Raw genomic sequence first — 19,516 nt, 5'->3', positions numbered from 1 at the left:
TTTATTTTTCTCCTGCAATATGTTAAACCCAGCACCCCATATTGAAAATAAACAATTGCAAAATGTTTTGATCGAATTTTAAAATTTGTCGAGTTTTAAAATGTAGGAAAATTGCCAAAAATGCCGTTTACTGCTTTTATTTCAGAAAGATGTATTATTTTCAACTTGACTAGTCATGTTCAAACTTTTGCATAGAACTGTGTGCATATAATGAGAAGACAGAAGTCTCTCAGCCACAGTACACTTTTTATAGGGATCTGATGTTTTCATCTGATAACTGATCGATAACTAATATGTGTAATCCATTTATTTATTTATTAATTAAAAAAACTAATTTACAGTTGATTTACTTACACCATATAAGCAGATAACAGAAGTCTCTCTGCCACAGTACAGATTTCCTATAGGGATACGATATTTTATCTGATTACTAATTAATAACACATGTAATTCATTCTTTTCTTTTTTTTAAATAAGGGAAAAAAGAAAAACCCAGAGGGAACTATTTTGAATTTTGTGCATTTCTAATTGCATCTCTGAGACAGCACAGGAGGGAAAAGTCTGTCCACTGTCCAACTGTCAGCAGAAGTCATGTTTGATGGCAGGTTGTCATCTGACAGGTGCTCTCTGGTGAGGGATGTACAGGGGTAAACAGCCTCTTCCTGAGGGGGTCTGAACAGGTGTGCATGATGTGTGTTTGTGTGTGACTTTCTCCCATGATGCTCTTTATGCCTGTCAATAAATGTTTGATCCAAGATCCATCATTACAGACTGCGCATGCAATAAATTAAACCCAGATGACATGCTGGACAGTCATTTGTTTGGTATGAATAACACAGTATGTTTCTTTACTCACATGTACTGTTTGAAAAAGTGTTATATGAAAGAGTGACGTGTACGCATGTATTCTTTCTGTGTAGATCATTATAGATTCTCTAGTATTGCTAAAACATCTGAAAACTAGCCAAGCAAAAACACACACTTTGCAGTTTGACATTTATTCAGGGTTAATATATCCACTGCGGTGTCACATTTTAGAATGTGTCAAGTTGGAAAAACCCATGTGCCATGCTTTCAGAATGCATGGTCAGTGCAAGAGAATAGTTTGATTAAAAGAAAAGCTCTTTTACCCAAGCTGTGACCCAAGCTGTGACAACATTCTTACAAAAACAGCTTAGTACACTCAAAAGTCTAAGCATGTTTCTTCAAGATCATAGACATAAGTAACCTCATCTATGTGTATCTGTCACTTCTCTCTTACACTGACAAAATCCAGGAACGGTCTCTGTCAAGCAACTTGGGAACGGTCAAGGGCTTAAGACCTAACATGGGATTAATCCCACTGTTACCTCTGAAGTCACTGCCAACTGACTGCTGGGCTACTACTGGTAATTGAGGACGATGACATTATCAAGGAGAACAAGTCACCATTTACATTTGCCGTTATGTATTTGACAGAGCAACTTACAATACAGGGTGAATGTAGCATTTATGTGTGGTACCCGAAACTGTGAATGTACAATATGGAGGGTCATCAATCAGAAACCAGGATTCTAAATAAATGAATACAGTTTTTTATGAAAAACAAAATAAACAGAAAATAAGAGTAACCACAACAAAACAAGGCTTTTGTGAAAAACAAAGTTAAGAAATGCTCCCATTTAGTTTACCACTGCACACTGATGATAAAATGATACAATCTTTGTTCCACTTAGTAATTTTTTCTGCAGATTTCGCATATTTTGAATATGATAGGTAATTTAACAAAATGTTGATATTCAAGTATTACATTACTTCAACAGCACAATACCTTTGACAGTGTGTTCATGATAACCAGTTGCCAGTAACAGAACCAAGATGAGTGTTGAGTTTTTCCAGTGGTTTTACTCTGTGTCTTCACTTTCTTCGTCTGAGTTGTGCGTGACAAGGTCAGCATGCAGTGAGTAGTCAAATGCAGGGAACCTCATGGAGAGCTCACTCCACTTACTGAACACCTTTTTCTTTGAGTCATATGTCACCACAAAGTTCTTAATGTGGAGACAAGGACATTCAATACTCTTATAAAGCATCATAGAACCCCAACGCTGTAAAAAAAATCATAATGCACACATTCAGTCAAAGTGCCTGTGTTACGCAAAAAATGTTCACACAGCTTGCTGAAGAATGTAAAATTAGGGATGTACCTGTCCACAGCGTTTACATGCAATGACCCCATTTGCTTCATAGTCCAGCAATCTCTCCTGAAGGGAGGTGTTCTCTCTCACAGTGAACAAGTCTCTGAAATGAAGTAAAACACGATAATCTTTATGATACATCATAATTATCACATTTATGCAATGTGGATTTAAATATTATACATTATTCACTAAAAGGTATTTTTAGATGCTTTATTCAGTATTTCAAGAATTCTATGAACAAGAAGTTATTAAAGGATAAATTATATTTACAACCCCAATTCCAAGTAGGGACGTTCATTATATCATTATATTCTGTTTTTATTTATGTTTTACACAACGTCCCAACTTCATTGGAATTGGGGTTATACATTTACTTATTTGCAGTATTTTTATTAAGCTGTAATTAGTCGTTTTTATTAAATTTGAAGTCAAGTGTTACAGTGTGTTTGCATCAATGTTTCATAAGCCACAGGACAGATATTGTTTTTTTCAGCAGAAACATACTTGAAGACTGGGGTCACGTTGACATGGTGCATGTTCTCAATGATCTCAATGTCTTCTCCAGAGCAAACTAATGTACCACAGCTTCTGCAGCTGAGCTTCACTTTGCTGGGGTTCTCATTTTTCATGCCCTTTTGCTGCTTCTTCTTCACCTTCACACGCTCTTCCAGGATCGCCTGCATCTGGTTCTCTTTTACCTAAATACATGGCCACACATTATGTACAGTGTTTCCATTCTGCTGTATATCAAGCAGTTCCAAAACTGGAGCTGGAAACAGATCTTCATGTGAACATTCTAACAGAGAATTTAAAAAATAACTGGACTGAAAAGGTAGTTGTAGAAAAATCAGAGACTCTTTGCTATATATTCTAAGCTCTAGATGTGTGTAATAATCCAGTCTTATAGGGTGAGTCATATGTAATGTATGAAACTGGTAAAATGCCACAAAGTGAACTCTTACTTTCTTTTCATATACTTCTCGGGTCAATGTGCACACCCTGGCGATGGCTTTGCTCATCATTTTCTCCCTGTATTCATTCACACTCTCCCTCTCTGCTACACCCGATCCTGCCTCCTCCACCACTGTATAGCTACTGTCTTCTGCTCTTCCTCGACCTCGAGCCTACATAGATAAAGCACAGACAAACTCTTCAAATTAAACTCAGTTTAGCTCAGTTCATTTTAGCAATCATGTTGTGCTTATATGTTTGGGGGGATACAGAAGTTAGGTCTGATGTTGTTATGTATGGTAGTATGTGTGTGAAAGGTATCATGTTTGCATATTTTATGTACAATACATATAAAAGGATGGAATGGGGTAATATGGGTATTATGCAGTATAAATGACAAATTACAGACATAAATTCAAAATAAAACAATTTTCCCTTCTGACTCAAAGCACTACTCGTGAGATATATAATCCAACACTTACCTGAATCATAGCGATTTCATTAGTCACAAGACCGTATCGAATGACAAAGTTACATTCTGCAATATCCAGCCCTTCCTCTGCCACAGTGGTGGCTATCAACAAGTTGATCTCTCCCTCACGAAATTTGTTCAGTACATCCTTCTGCTCAGCCTGCCAGCATACAAAAGAGAAAGTAAATAACCCTGCACAACAAACAACCATTGTAGTTATAAGAAAAGTTCCATTGCTGACTAGAGGCACTGTCTTTTTTACTATGGCTCACACATTAAGACACTCTCCTGTATGTACGAATAATAACATACTTTGACACTACATTTATGTTGCTTTTATTACACGTTTGATCAGAGCTAAAACATTTCAATGCAAGTTGAAAAAATAATAGTCATTATTGTTTAAAAAAAAAAAAAAAACTCACAGAAGTCATTGGCTTGACCACGCTTTGGTCCCCTCCACCAATCAAATGGCTTGCTCGTACACCAACGTCCTCAAACTTTGTATTCTCTTGAATCCACTGGCTGAGAGCGATGGCGCTGAGGCGTGTTTTGGTGAAGATGATGCCTCTGGCCTTAGTTCTGGAAGTAAATTCTTTCAGAATGAGGGTCTTCAGCTGGGCCAGAGTGTTATTTTCATATGCAGGATTTTTCATCAGCGTCTGCAGAAGCTCTTTTTTATCTATACAATGAAGGATGAAAAATGGTGTTAAATGATCTCAAAGCATGAAAGTAATAAACAGCAAGTTTAGTAGTAACCCTAGCATCCATGACCTACTAGGCTCCTTCAGAGTGAGTACAGAGATGGAAACACCATGAAAGATTCTGACATGCTTGTCTGATCATTCTGGCTCTTGCTGTGCTGAGTGAGAGGCATCAGTGTGATACCTTTGAACAAACCGAAGAGAAATCTTTCAGTGTCAGTGATTTCAATGGTGTCCTCATCATCAGGGTTGAATTTCTTCTTGATCTCCTCATCATGGTACTTCTGGAGGAAGCTGAAGGCATCAGACATGCGGATGGTGTTGCTTTGGTGGAGAGCCTCATTGTACTGACGTAGATGCTCTGCACAAACCCGCACCTTCTGGTTGTCCTCTTTAGCAGCTAAAAGACAACACAGAACAGGGGTATGCAGCATTATTACTGCTACAAATAGTACCAGTAGTAATAGTATCTACTACTATACCAATTGCATCCACTACTGCAACATTTTTATTTGTACGTCTCTATTAATAATCATATTGGTTATACCGTGAAAATGTTTACTTCTTAGAATTTTAATTCATTAGGTTTTTAGTTATTTATAGTCATTTGTGGTCATTTTTCCACTTATGTTTTAATGACTTACACTGGACCACTAGAGGGTGCTTCACTGCTCACTGGTGGTCCGTGGCCCACAAGTTGAGAAACCCTGGTTTAGAGTATCAGCTCACATTAAAACTTTTTTTCAATTTATTTTATTGTAAGCCTAACTAGTTGTATGCAACTATTTGTAGAGAATACTTTAAAAGTAAACAAAGAAACAAATAAATAATAAGTAGCTTAGTAACATAAAGTGAATATAATATGTATGTAGTAATTTACAAGAATACTTTCCAAAAAAAATTTAAATATTCAGAAATTATAGAAGTATATACAATGTAAATAATTATATATAAAAAAGGCACAAATCACATTCAGTTCTGACAGAATAATACTACGATTATTTCACTATTTCTATTATTATAACTATATACTTTTCAGACTAGTATTAGTATATTTGTTCTACTGTTAATATTATAATTTGTTTAATATTTAATCATATTTCAGTCTTCCACTTTTTACTTGCAGTAAGTGTTCAGCATCTGCACAGAAGCTGTGTGGGGTGCTTTGTTTTGAAGTTTTAAATAAAACTCTTCTCTTCATTGTTACTCAATGAGAAGGTGCTGATTTACCTTCTTGGAGTGTGCACTGTTGCGCAACAACTGAGTAACACAACAATGCAGTAGTTGTGTGCAGACTGTGGAGTATGGGGCTGCTGGACGTTAAGGTTTCAGATATAATTTATTGGACACAGTTTTGGCACTGAAACATTCTATGACATCATTCTCCATGAGCACATGTTGTATGCATTGAGTGTTGTCTGGAAAAAGTACTATTATACTGTTCTCTGAATGAGGCTATGCTTGAGCCATGCTCGACTCCCTAATCAAGGCCATGTTGACATTTCTCTCACCATTCTGCTCTTTCTGGACCACCCACTGCTCATAATTCTGGGTGCCTGGCTGGCAGAGTGGCTTCAGCTCAGCGTGCGCATGAATATCATCCATGATCCCCTTTATCACATTTCCAAAGGGATCCTTTAAAATGGCAGACAGAAACCAGAGTTTGTCATCACATTACCATTTTCTGCATGCTCTGAAACTCTAATCGGGAGTGAACACTGAACTGAAAAATACAGAATGTCATACTTTGAATAAATGTTCCTGTTTCTATGTATTAACACATGTAAGCAAGATGATGACCATAACAGTTGACTGCTAATACAAATACAACAAATCATTACAGTACCAAATAATATGAGTTATATAAAGTACTGCACAAAAGTCAGAGGTAGTAATTATTTAACTTCCAGTCAAACGGCCATTAAGTGTAAGCTATTCATTTTCAGCAGATATTTCTGAGGAGCTAAGATATAAAATAAGCCACTTGCATAACAAAGAGGTAAGTCAAATTAAAAATAGTTTTCAAAAAGGAGTTTCCAAAACTGGAGTTTAAAATGATCAAAAGATATAAAGAAAATCGGTCTCCTAACAAACGTGCAATACCTGGTAAAGCACCAAAACTGTCACCATCAGAAAATCAGTACTTAAAGCTTTTATCTCTGATATAATCCAGATCCATTCTGTTAAAAAACAGGTATCTCTATCCATTCACAGAGTGGCTGTTTGAATGCATCCACCCTATGGGTGTCTGAAAGGATGTGTTGCTGTCAAAAAGCTGAGAAAAGGAAATTTTAAAAAAGAATTAAATTTGCAAATCAAAGAAAAAAGCTGCTGATATTCTCTGGACAATGAAATAGTCACCCCAGAGCCAAGACCTCAACATTACTACATGTTTTTGGGATTACTGGCAGAAAATGAAGCCAATGACTTAGAATCAACTTTTAATGTCTTTAAAAAATTAATTAATTAAATGAAAGAATGGCGGTTTCTGACCTTTGCACAATATTCTAAAGTAATATGGAGGTGCAGATGGATAGATACCTCTTTTCTCTCTTGAGCACTTGCAATGCATTTGTATGGAGCCTTGGCTTCCTCTCCAAGGCTTTTGGTCTTGATTGTGTACGCATCCAAGTTAGCGCAAATCTGCAAAGCATCAATTTAATGACTAGCACATTTACTTTTGAAGCATTTGACCCATTAAAATATTTCAGACAGATGTGGTCAGTCACTGCCCTCTTAACACCACTACAGTTATCCCTCTGTGACGTATACAGTATGTTTCAAAAGGCAGTGAGCACATGAAATACAACATTTCTTCTGTCTTCAAGAAGAGGTGGAGAGATTCTCATTGTTTGTTTTGGCACATTAGCCACAGGGTTGCGAAAGAAGTGTACTAAGACACATAGCATATGTGGTGAGAAGGCCAGGCTGAGTTTGATCATCCCCCAGTGTGAAGAAGAATGAACAGCATGGGATGCTTTATGGCTGCCCTGAGCACAAGGGCCACGTGGAACACTGGAAACAGCTTGGTGCAGAGAGATGAATGAGACATAAATGAGGAATGGGTTGAGTGGAAATGAGAGGGAAAAGTGGAAAAAGAAGAACACAGAAGGAGAAAGTAAAAGGATATTGTTAACAAATGAAAGGGAGGGTCAAAGGGAATGTGTTGTAAAGAGCACAGAAGATTTGAATTTATGCTGTATCTGGTAGAGTGTATCTACGTGTGTATGAGTATTTAGTGAGTGTGTGTTAAAGCATGTATTACTCTGAGAATGTGCTCCTCGGCTTTCAGCTGGGTTTTGGCTCCACCCACGCCGGGTGAGGCAGTTAGGCCGAGGATTTGTGGGAGGGGTATCGGAGTTTTCATTTCCTTAACCAATCCAGCGTTCTTGTGCTTTTGTTTCAGGTAGCGGATCATGATGTGGTTATACACACCACCCTTCTGAGTGTGGTGACACTCATCAATGACCATCAGAGTGAACTCTGCAACAAAACACAGCAACAGCACACTCAGTTCACCTCATTTTCATATGACTCAGTGTTAAAAAGTTCAATTCAATTTCCTACAGTACCACTGAACTGATCTTTATTTTATCTTTTTATTTTATTATTGTCAAGTAACATGCAATACAATCAAAACATTCCAGGTAGAGCAATTTTCTTGTTTGTCAGCATTTCTAGTATTTTACACTCAAAAACTCCTTTTGGTTCTACTGGAACTCCATTAAAGTAACCCTAAACATGGCTCTGGCATTCGAATCCTTATAAATGGAAGTTGGATTAAATTTTGTTTGAAACTTTTCTAAACACAACAACGTGACGAGAGAGAAAGAGGGGGAATGCCCTGCTGAGCATCCAGCGCCGGAAGCCTGTGTTAACCAGACTGGAGTGTGTTTCTAATCAGCAGTGAGATGTTGACAGTAGTGGAATAGTATGGAGGAAGCAAGGCAGGCAGCATACATACCAGACCTACCCAACTAAACTGGCTCAGCGCTTTGATGTATGAATCTTTCTCTCATTTGTCTCCTTTCAGTAAGATTTTAATTTTTTTCCCTTTCTTTTTTGTCTTTCTTTTTCCATTCCTAACAGTTAAATATTGCACTCTTAATCTTCCTCCCTCCTTTCAACACCTGCCTTGATTTTATTAATGTTTATGCTGTGCAGCCTGGATTTGTTTTTCTGATATTTTCTTTGGAATCCTCATTCTCTCCAGCTTTTGTTTTCCACTAAGAAGGCAGCTTTTTAGACATGAGGTTTAGGGGTTTTTACAGCCGTAAACCACACTACCTTGAGGCCTGAATGCCTAACAGATTCCAACAGTTCCCACAAAGCTGCTGGAGCTGGAGTATACAGCGTTACATCTGGTCCCCAGCGACCACGACAACCAGCAGGAGACAAGCTCCTGCTCTTAAGGTCAGAACCTCTGCTCTAAAACTGGCAGTCTGAGCTGGTACATAGATTCAAATGTGAAATTTATAGTAGAGCTTCCCCTCTGCAATTCTGCTTAAAGCACAGTCTCAGGCCTCTAGAGGAAAGGTCCACAGTGTGCATTTCACAGTCCTAGACAGTTAGCTTTACAAATCAAACCATAAAGGTGTTGTGTATTCAGCCTCAAAGGACTGATTTCAGCTTTGTAATGGAACACTGAGTCTGAGCCACTGACAAAAAAGGAAAAAACCTTTCTCCTGTGAATTTGATCAGTCAGCCAACCACTCGCTTACTTACTGATGGCTAGAACAGATATGTGGTCTGAAGACCCAAGAAAAGGGAAAAATGACTCAACAACAATAAACAGCATATGCCACTGCAGGGGGATTCCACTTTGTGGTCCACAAGGCAAACAGCAGAGTGAGAAATGCTAGCGATGACAACAAAGCAAAAAAAAAATCTTTCTAACAAAACATCAGGTCAACAGATTGGTCTCTATCCAATCTCAGCAATAAAGTGAAGCCTTCAAACGTTAAATCTGGCTTCAGAAACACAGTACTTCTGGAATCATCTCCCAAAGGAAAAAGTAATGATAAGAAAAGTGTGACCTACGTGATAACTTTATCCCATCCTCATCACCCTGCTTGGCTTTGGCTAAAGAGTTTTCCAGAATCTGTGCAGTGCAGATGATGATGTCATTCTTCTCAACAACTTGTGGGAAGGAGATTTTGAGCTGTGAGTCTCCACTGACTCTCTCTACAGAGTACTGGTTCTTCAGAAACTTCCCAAACTCTGCTTTGTAGTGCTGCTCCACCAGGGGCACCTGCACAGCGAGTTAAACACATTTTCTAATAACCCTAAAAATAATAATCACAAAACTCTGATTGTTTGTTATTCTTTACATTTCCACTTGCAGTGTAAAACTGAGATACCTTCAGTTTTCACTTTAAAGAGCTAGTGCAGTGCTAATGCACTGAGTTAGCTCAACAAGGTTAATTTAAAAGCTAAAGTCACCAAAATGGACAAATATAATAGGGCAGGACTCTTCATTTTAAACGTGTTTCTTTCTTTTATCCTCCCAAAGAAAACCACAATTTTAAATTTATGACAACCACCAAATTTAAAAGATTCATATGGTGAAGTATAACTATGTGGTTAAATCCTGCCTTAAATCCTGGCAACATTCAACTTTCTAACCATGCTATACTTTTACTTTTTCATCTCTCCAGCATTCCCACAATTTTGCATTAGTATAAAAAAACTAGTACATGTTTATTCGTGCCAGAAGCTACAACATTTCTATTTGGTACAAAAATTCATCTTCAGATTTTTCACAGTGAATGCACATTGATAAAATAGCTAAACCTTATACAGATAACTCCCATGCTCTTATTTTCTTCATTTCGATTCTTCTATTCTTCCCTCATAGACATTCCATGATCAACTGTGAGTGGAATTTTTTTGAAAAGAGGAAGCGTTTAGGAACCACAGCAGCTCCGCCACAAAGTGGCAGAGCACATAAAGTTACAGAGCGGGGTCACAGAGTGCTGAGGTGCAGAGTGCATAAAAGTCGTCAACGCTGTGCTGACTCAATAACTGCAGAGTTCCAAACCTCCTCTGACATTAATATCAGCACAGCAACTGTTCATTGGGAGCTTCATGGCAGGGGTTTCCATGGTTGAGCAGCTGCATGCAATCCTTACATCATCAAGTGGTGTAAAGCACGCCGCTACTGGACTCTGGAGCAGTAGAAACCAGTTCTGTGGAGTGAAGAATCACGCTTCTCTATCTGGCAGTCTAAATTACGAGTCTGGGTTTGACAAATTCCAGGAAAACATAAACTGCCTGACTGCATTATGCCAACCATAAAGTTTGGTGCAGGAGGGATAATGCTATGGGGTTTTCAGGGTTTGGTGTAGGCCTCTTAGCTCCAGTGAAGGGAACTTTTAATGTTTCAACAGACCAAGACATTGCGGACAACTGTTCCAACTTTTTGGGAACAGTTTGGGGAAGGCCTGTGCCCCAGTGTGCAAAGTAAGGTCCACAAAGACATGGTTGGGTGAGTTTAGTGTGTAACACCTTGGCTGGCCTGCACAGAGCCCTGACCTCAACCCCATCAAACACCTTTGGGATGAACTGAAGCAGAGATAGATTGCGAGCCAGACCCTCTTGTCCAGTATCTGTATCTGTCCTCACAAACACTGTTCTGGATGAATGGACAAAAATTCCCACAGACACACTCCAAAATCTTGTAGCAGGCTTTCGAGAAGAGTGGAAGCTGTTATAACTACTACTAAGGGGCAAGTCCTATGTTTATATATTTATATATATATATATATATATATATATATATATATATATATATATATATATATATATATAAGAAGGTTTATTTTAGAAGTTTAAGTTTTATTTGGAGGATGTGCACTTATTTTCACTTAGAAAATCAAAGCGAAATTTGGCCAGGGGCACATCTGTATATGTATTTGCATACCAGCATCTTCAGGCAAGTTTGAAACAGACAATGTTGGCTGCAAAAATATAAGCATTCTCAATTATGGACAGCATTAACAGCTAGTTTGTGACAATATTGAAGAAACAAGCTGTTAGAAGGCAAAGTGTGCCATTCAGAAACTGTGGCATGGACTGAGGCAGTGAGCTGTGGTAACACACTACCACTATGAAGGAATTTCAGTTTTCACCACTTTGCAGCTTGACACATTTTAAAAATGACCACTCAGGAGCTGATTCAGTAGAAAAAAAGCTCTTCAGCTGCCAAACCAAATACTTTCAAAATCCCCATCACACTTCCTCTTTACACAAAATCACATGAACGTGATATTCTAGGCTGTACTCCACTGTGTAAGCATGCAGCATTGTTATATACCCCAACACAAATAAAGTATGAATCAACTGCCTGGGGTTATGACACACATTCATAAGACTGGTACGTATCTGAATATAGTCTGTTATAAACTGCATTTGTGAATGTTCAGTCATGTGCTAGCAGTCTGGTGTTTTTCATATGCATTTAGATCGCTGGCCTGCAGTACCTTGTTGACCAGGACAACAACTTTTCCTGGCTGTCCCATCCGCCTTCTGCTCTCCAGATGTTGTTTAGTGATGTACACTGCCACTCTAGTTTTACCACTTCCTGTCGGGAGGCATATGATGATGTTCTTTCCCTCGAGAGCTGGCCAAGCAACTTCCATCTGATAATCACGTAAAACAATCTCTCCTTCGGTTCCTAAGAGAAAGAGAGAGACAAGGGTTGGGGGGTGAATTAATGGACAGCTTGAGGTTAGGCAGTAGGTCCTGTGTTGACACCCCCCCTGTAATCAGTCTGTGCTACATTCTCTCAGCCCCTAGTGTGGGAGAAAAATTGTTTGTCACTTGTGCGTTTGCTGTTTTAGTGAGTTTTATTGACCTTCTGTGGTCTCCTGATCCAACTAGTCTGGTTCAGCTAGTCACTCCTTCAGAAATGCAGAAAAACAGACCAGCCCTCGGTGCAGCAGGAAGCAAACAGTGGCCTTAATGCTCTCTGTCTTTTCATTACCAACTCTAAGTCTCCTTCAGTTTATTAAAAAGGAAATACCACATCATCCATGCCTTGAAACACTGAACCAAGAACATAGAGTACACATTCCACTCCCAGGAGCATGTTCACATGTTTTCATTCAACAGCAGAAAGTCCTTGCAACAAAACCACGTCTGACTTAGTTTCAATCTAGGTTAACTTTGAGTCGACTCTGTGCAGGCTCACCACAAAGCAATGGAAAAGAGAAGGCTGAGGTCTTGGCAAGGCCTAGATCAGGCATGCAGCCCAACAAGGGAGGTAGCTCTGTGTGTGACTGTTTCTGGAAATGCAGGGAGCTGCCCTGCCAGTTGGGAAACTCAAGGAATGGGTATCTATATCCACTGCTCAATGAAAGCCACCACCACACAGCTTTAGACACAATGCGCTTCAGCATTAAACTGACAATAACCATTCACTTGGTTGCAGAGTGAGTTGTCTTCAGCCGTGTCATTTGATATAATAGATGGACAGATACAGAGTTGCCAAAGAAGTTGAAATGACCAGACAATAATAACTGCTGCTGCATCAAACATTTGTGAGTGTATGAGAGTGTGTTTATACGTGTATATCAGTCTGTTGTGCATTCTGTCTTTCAAACCCAACATGATTTTTGACTTTCAGCAGTTGAAAAAAATAAGAGCATGGTGTAGCATGCACCACCTGGTGGACAGTACTGATATGACCACAGACCTTATCCAATCTAATGAGGCACCCACCTACTGTATGTTTGTCCTGTTACTGTGCAAACACAGAGGCATAAATATTTCAGTTAGGCCACAGTTTGTAAATCTTCAACAACAACATTTATTACATACTAATCTGATTTAGGCTAATACTCCAAGTCCTAAACATTTGTACTGAATATATCTCTACTATTATAATTGAAAAAAAGTGTATCCACTGCTCCTCATTCATGCTTTTAATTGTTTCCTGTATAAGTATACAAGACAAAAACAAGGGAGCAGTAACACAGGCCTCAGCCAATCAGCCTTTCAGCATAAAGAGCATGTGTTTGTCAGTTGGTCATTGAGACTGATCCCCTTGACTTCAGTGAGATTTGTCAGAAAACACATAAAACATGCTTCGCAGTATAATTATGACCTGAATTCTGCTTGAGTTTTTCATCTGTCTTCTTCTCCTTCCACTGCAAAACAAGACCAACACAAAGGATTTTTCTTGGTCCCCACTTAGTAACAATGTGATTTTTCACACTTTTCCTGCTGTACAAGGTTTGGGATTTGTTTTATGAATATATGTTAATGATGATGAGCCACTTTCTTCATACTCAATGTTTTTGTTATTCTAATCTGAGTGAGCACTGAGTGGAAGGTCTCTTTGATCTGTTAATAATTAGAGAGTTCCTGAACTAATGTTGCATTTTATTTGAAACTGAATACCTACCAAAAATTGGTGCTTGCTAAAGGGGAATTCCTGTTGTTTTTAAATTTGCATAATTAAACTATTAAGGCACATACACAGTTATTCCGGTGGTTTGATATGAAATATTCAATTGTAGAGAAACTTAGCAGGTCAGAATTGGTCACAATGACAGTTATAGAAACCATACGTCTGAAGCAGAATGTAGGTAAAATCACACCAATTTTTTTTTCAGGTTTATCACTATTTTAACATTATCAACATTACATATAAAACTCAGAAAATGTGTGAATTCACTGAGCATTTTGGATAATAAATAAAACGCCTTGTAGATGTTCCAATTCTCCATCAACACAACTGTAAAGAAATTAACATTGATAAGTTTCTCTACAATGTGCTATTCCACACCAAAAACCTTGAATTACTTTATATTATACTTTATTTACTTTAAACTTCAAACCTTTACTGTTCCTTTACTCCCTCCTAAAAGTGATCACTCACACACTGAGACCATATTGTCACGATTGGCTCCTCCCACTCCTCCATGTGGTTTGTGTTTTGGTCTTGCATGTGTATCTGTTTACATGTCCTTCTTTGTTTGGTTTCCTCCCAGTCTGGCCCGCTTGTTTTCTTGACTCCACCACTGATTTGTTCCACCTGTGTCTTGTGAACAATCGTTAACCCTGTTGTATTTAAGCCCTGTGTTTTCCCCTGTGAGTTTGCTGGTCTTTGTGGGATGTATGTATTGGATGTATGGTTTGATCGTGTTTGATGTGTTTGTCTTGCTAGTCTTTGTTTGCTGGACTTGTTTGGGTCCTGTGCTCTGTTCATCATGTCTGAACCCCAATCTCTACTTGTCGGCTGGACTGTCTCGACCATGATTTTAGGTTTGCTCATAATAAATCTCGCTTGTCTCCGCACATACGTCCATCTACTCATGGCACCACGTTACACCTCTAAAGGAATAATGCTAATGTTATGCGACCTTGGTGAAAACACTGGGGACAGCTTTAAGCTCCACGAACCTTGGTGTGAAGCATTATAAAATTTCTTCTTTGCACTCTGGATATGACGGGCTTAAATTCTTAAAAGCTATCATGAGAGATTTGCTTAAACTCAAGAAAGCAAAGCCACTGCCCACATGAGTTTGTTTGGTATTCTTTAAACCATATGCTAAGTAGGTCTTTGGATTCACAAGCGAGCCTTCACAAAACACAAATGTTGTCTCTAATAAAAAAAAAAAAGTAGGTTCAGATCAGATCTGATTCCACCTTCACGTCTTGCAATCTAAAATTTGCAACAGTACTTAAACATCCTTCCCTTAGTCCCTTTGTCCTTTCTTACCTAATATATAATCCCCCAGTACATCCCTATACCAGAACAGTCGGAGCATGTGCATGCTCACGCTTGTCATTCTAAAACACATTACAATGTGGAATTGGAGCTTTCAGTGTGCTACTATATTTTATATTGCTATATAAAAGAAGCACAATGCTGCCTCTATTGTTGGAGGCCCTGCAATAGTTTCTAAAAAGATATGCACATATTAAAAACTGAATTTTCACCCTGCTAAAGACTTACTCTTGATTTGTTTAATTAAAGTAACATTATAAGGTGACATAAATCATGATAAATGTTATTAGAGAAGAGAAAGCACTGAAGAGCCTGCTTTATACTGAGAATTAAACAAATAATTGCAGATTAACTAATGCATAAAGTTTAACAGTTTAATCATGAACAGTTTAAACAATAAGTATTTTAACTGTTAGGTTCCAGAAGTCAGCTTATAGACTTTCATATTGTACTGTTTGTCATGATACCTTCTAATCTCTTTTGACAATGACAACATAACAGGGAGTTTTCTATGTGGTCTGCAGCAGGATAAAAATGGATGTTACCTGACTGATCCAGACTCTCTGCTGTTTGGTCTGTCTCCATTTCCTCATCACTGCCTTTGTACAATTCCAAATCTAAGACATGACAAAACTATGATAAGCATGTATACAGACTTTACTGACATTTTCTCTGAATTAAATGTAATGAGGCTTAATGAATTTATGGCTGAAGTTGACTCATCAATACCTCCAGTGGCAAGATCAGAAGATGTATCCATAGAAGAGAGGAAGCTGCTGCTGTCCATGCTGCTGTCTAGGCTGCTATCCAGGGCTGCGCCCCTAAGGCCTGGTGTGGACATGAGAGAGGCCTCGGAGTCCAAAGGTGGAGGGGAAGAGATCGATCTAGGAGAAGAATCATCCACAACCTGTTCCATTTTCTCCATTTCACCCTGAGTAGCCTGCTCATGCCCTTCCTTCAAAGGCTGTGGTTTGTCATTTTCACTGGACACTGCTTCTGGAAAGCAGAGGAGCATCAATGATGTGTCTGACTGTAGCAAGTAATGTCCAGTTCATCTTTATTTGGTCGCACTCACACACAGCTTGTGAAGCCATACTAGAGGCATACTTTTATATTTCATGTATGAACCTCACTAGCATAATCTTTTTGAAACAGAAATAAATGTAGTCGTTTAATTAAGACTTTCTGCACAATATCTACCCAGGCAGCCAATATACGTTTATAGTTTATTAAGTACATCTACCCTGTAAACAGTCAATGGCCAATCTATCTGGTTCATCAGTTAAAGACTACAGCTACAGTTAAAGACTGTGGCTCTCTCTTGCTGTGTACAATTTGTCATTAACTCTCTCATCAATCAAGGGACAGCAACCATCACTGACAAAATGTTACTTGGGTGGAGGATCATTCTCAGCACAGTACTGACACCAACATGGCAGTGGCATGGTGATAAGTGTTGCGTCAGATTGGGTTTTTTACACATTGTGTACTCTTACTGGCCACTTCATAGACACATAGACATATTTTTTGTTGAAACAATCTGTAGGTGTACAGCTCATCTCTGGACAATTAGTGTTCTTCTAAAAAATGAGGTTTTTAAAAATCCGGCAATACTGCTGTTCCTAATATACTCTTGCCACCACATCACGCACTAACATGCCACTATTATGTCAGTGTCATACTGTTATGTATGTCATGCTGTGCTGACAGAGGTTCACTGGTGGTTCCCTTCCATTGATGGACAAGATAGACAAGTAGCAACAGCATAGCAACAGGCTACAGTCAGAAATTGTATACTGACAAAGTAGGAGTGGGCAATTTGACTATATTTTATCATTATTGTGACACTGTCACAATGACTTATTCAGAGCATAATGTGGGTGACATCGGTACTTAAAGAACACTGATTAACTACATAATTGAGCAAAAGTGGGCATAATTAGCCATGTTTAAGTGGACTTACAGTGCAGTTTGTAAAACATTAAACACAAATCATTGTATTTAATATCATAGTATTTTTATTGAACTTTTTAAATATCAGCAAACTGAAACATGTGTACCGTGATGCATATCAAAAATATCTTATGTTGTGATATATATATATATATATATATATATATATATTGCCCACCCATACTATAAAGTGCACCAATATGATAGTAGTAGCTAACAAAAAGGCCAATGAGTGGTAGGTACAAAGTAGGTGCACTTAATAGACTGGCAACTTACTGTATATCTGTACTCTTCACCTATCATACCTGTCAAATCCAGAACAGAGATCTGTACAATGTTTGTGTGAAATCTATGACTGAAGTAAGCCTCACCAGGGTCCTCCAAGGGTTCTCCTTGTAACTCCTGAGCCAACCCAGCATGTCCTGTCTCTTTCAGAGCATCCAGGAATTGAGAAAACCATCCAAACTCATTCTTCATCAGTCGAGAGAGCAGCAGACGTGCCCCGGCCATGTTCCCCTGCCGATCAGTCTCTGCTAAAATCTTTTAAGGGGTCATGAGTGTGTGTGTGTGAGGGAGGGAGAGATAGAGATAGAGAGAGAGAGAGAGAGAGAGAGAGAGAGAGAGAGAAAGAGAGAGAGGGAGGATAGCATGATTAGGCTACACCTGCTGGTTTATTTGCTCTCTGTGTTTATCTTATCCACAGTATTTACAACAACATTGCTGTGTAGAAAGAGAAAGATACTATTGAAGAGACAAGCATCCTGGTACAGCATATCTAGACCTTATGTTTTTGCATTCTTGTATGTATAGTTTCTTATATTTTCTTCCTATTAATTTTACTTGCTCAAAATATATCATACCATTCACTCCTCAATCTACAAAATCCATGTATGGAAATGAAGCTGTAAAAACAGCCTGCTTTGACTACAATGTTTTCTTTGCTTTGTCTACATCTGCCTGTTCAATCTACTGCAGTTCAGCTGTTCATTCACACTGAAGTTATAAGAAAAATTTCAGTCCAGACTATTTTTAAATTAGGCAACCTATCATAACAGAGGGTACGTACATACATCAGTCTTAAAGGCACAATAACAAAAACAACTTGATTATTTTTAAGGGACAGAAAGAAAATGAAAATAGTCATAAATGAATTATGGCTGTTTTGGTACACAGATCCATAAAAACGTCGAATAAAAATAAAGAAAATACAAACCAAATGTAGGGTGAGGGCCCTTTAAGATGGCCTATATAGTTTAGCTTCAGTCTTTCTCCCTCTGCTGGACGGGAGGAGCATTACATGACCACACAGTGAGAGACACTAGCACTGTAAGCCTGATGAAAGGAATCTAAAAGGAATGATAGCCTATGTACCTACAGGCACACTTACATTTTGGCGATCCTCCTCGGTCAGAATAGAGCGCTGGAAACAGCTCTGGCAGACATCACGGGTTTTCATATTAATCAGAGTGAGCTGTAGGAGGTTTATCAGCCGTATGCAGTTGTCGTTTTCAGCCTCTGCCGATGGACTAGGAGGATTGTTTTCCATGTAATTTGCTGCTTCTTTGCAGCCTGCGCCTTCCAGGGCTGTAAGCAGTTCCCTGAACCATCCCTCGGGGTAATCTTTATTAGTAACTTCATGAAGAAAAAGGTCCGCTGCTCTCAGGTTACCTTCGCTCTGTAACTTCGCTCTTATTAGCTCCTTTTGCTCGGTGCTTAGAAAGTGTACCTGACCCAGAACAGGCTCGACCAGAATAAGACTTCGCAGTCTGTTTCTAAAGCAGTCTATAGTGTTCTTTTCCTGATTGAGGCTCATTCTCTCCACTGTAGCAGTTCGTGAGGTCCCTGTACACTTAAGTGAAAAGCTCAGTGCATTGAATCGCTCATACAGCTCGTATATAGACAGACACACCTACTTTCGCTTTCGTTTCTCCGCTCAGTTTCCTTTCCTGACGGCATGTGATTTAGCTTTTATTCTAGTAGGGCTTGTTTTGATAGGGCTGCAGCACTCCACATTTCAGTATAGCAACTGCTAATACAATAATAATAATAATAATAGTAATAATAATAATAGAGAAGAAGAAGAAAAGGAATAAAAACGTTCCAAATTTCATGTTAGAATGTTTGTAGTTTTTATGTTTTATTGATATGTTTAAATCTGCAGTAGTCGCGGTCTGTTTAAGTTAACCCTGTACAGTAAACACAATTGCGTTTGACATAGTTGTCACAGACAATTGTTTATCTGACAACATTGTGACAACGTAGTGCCACGTTTGTCACAAACTTCTAGAATCCTCCGAAGTTCCATTTCGTTGTGTGTGGAACTCCTTAGAATTTTGCTGAGTTGCCAACGGTTAAGCAATAGAACATGAGAGGGAGTGTGTTATCGCGAAACAGCATCACGACTGTGATTTGGTCGCATCACGGCCGTGATGTTATATGTGATAACACACAACCTCGAGTGTTATTTTGCGTTAAACAGTTAAATAAATAAAGTAAAAAAATTAATAACCTGGGCCGTGAACCT

At 38.6% G+C, this 19,516-nt stretch overlaps 1 protein-coding gene across 2 annotated transcripts; it reads right to left on the bottom strand.

The window, feature by feature from the left end:
- Positions 1–982: 982 nt before the first annotated feature.
- On the bottom strand, positions 983–18,915 carry ifih1 (interferon induced with helicase C domain 1). 2 transcript variants are annotated; one of them, XM_017692249.2, is made up of 16 exons: positions 18,380–18,915; positions 17,364–17,532; positions 15,769–16,035; positions 15,585–15,656; positions 11,786–11,979; positions 9,345–9,555; positions 7,570–7,787; positions 6,846–6,947; positions 5,816–5,939; positions 4,489–4,704; positions 4,026–4,282; positions 3,611–3,760; positions 3,140–3,301; positions 2,682–2,875; positions 2,184–2,277; positions 983–2,084 (listed from the first exon to the last, which is right to left on the bottom strand). In XM_017692249.2, exons 1-16 carry the CDS (start codon positions 18,803–18,805, stop codon positions 1,884–1,886), a joined length of 3,057 nt encoding a protein of 1,018 aa, XP_017547738.1. In that variant the 5' UTR covers positions 18,806–18,915; the 3' UTR covers positions 983–1,883. The 2 variants fall into 2 exon arrangements, with proteins under 2 accessions (XP_017547738.1, XP_017547739.1); XM_017692250.2 differs by having other exon boundaries at positions 15,769–16,032.
- Positions 18,916–19,516: the final 601 nt, after the last annotated feature.

Source organism: Pygocentrus nattereri, chromosome 6 (assembly GCF_015220715.1).
Source record: "Pygocentrus nattereri isolate fPygNat1 chromosome 6, fPygNat1.pri, whole genome shotgun sequence".
In the NCBI taxonomy this organism is placed as follows: domain Eukaryota; kingdom Metazoa; phylum Chordata; class Actinopteri; order Characiformes; family Serrasalmidae; genus Pygocentrus; species Pygocentrus nattereri.
Note: the sequence above shows the minus strand (reverse complement) of the source record. Positions and strands in the feature narration are given on the sequence as shown.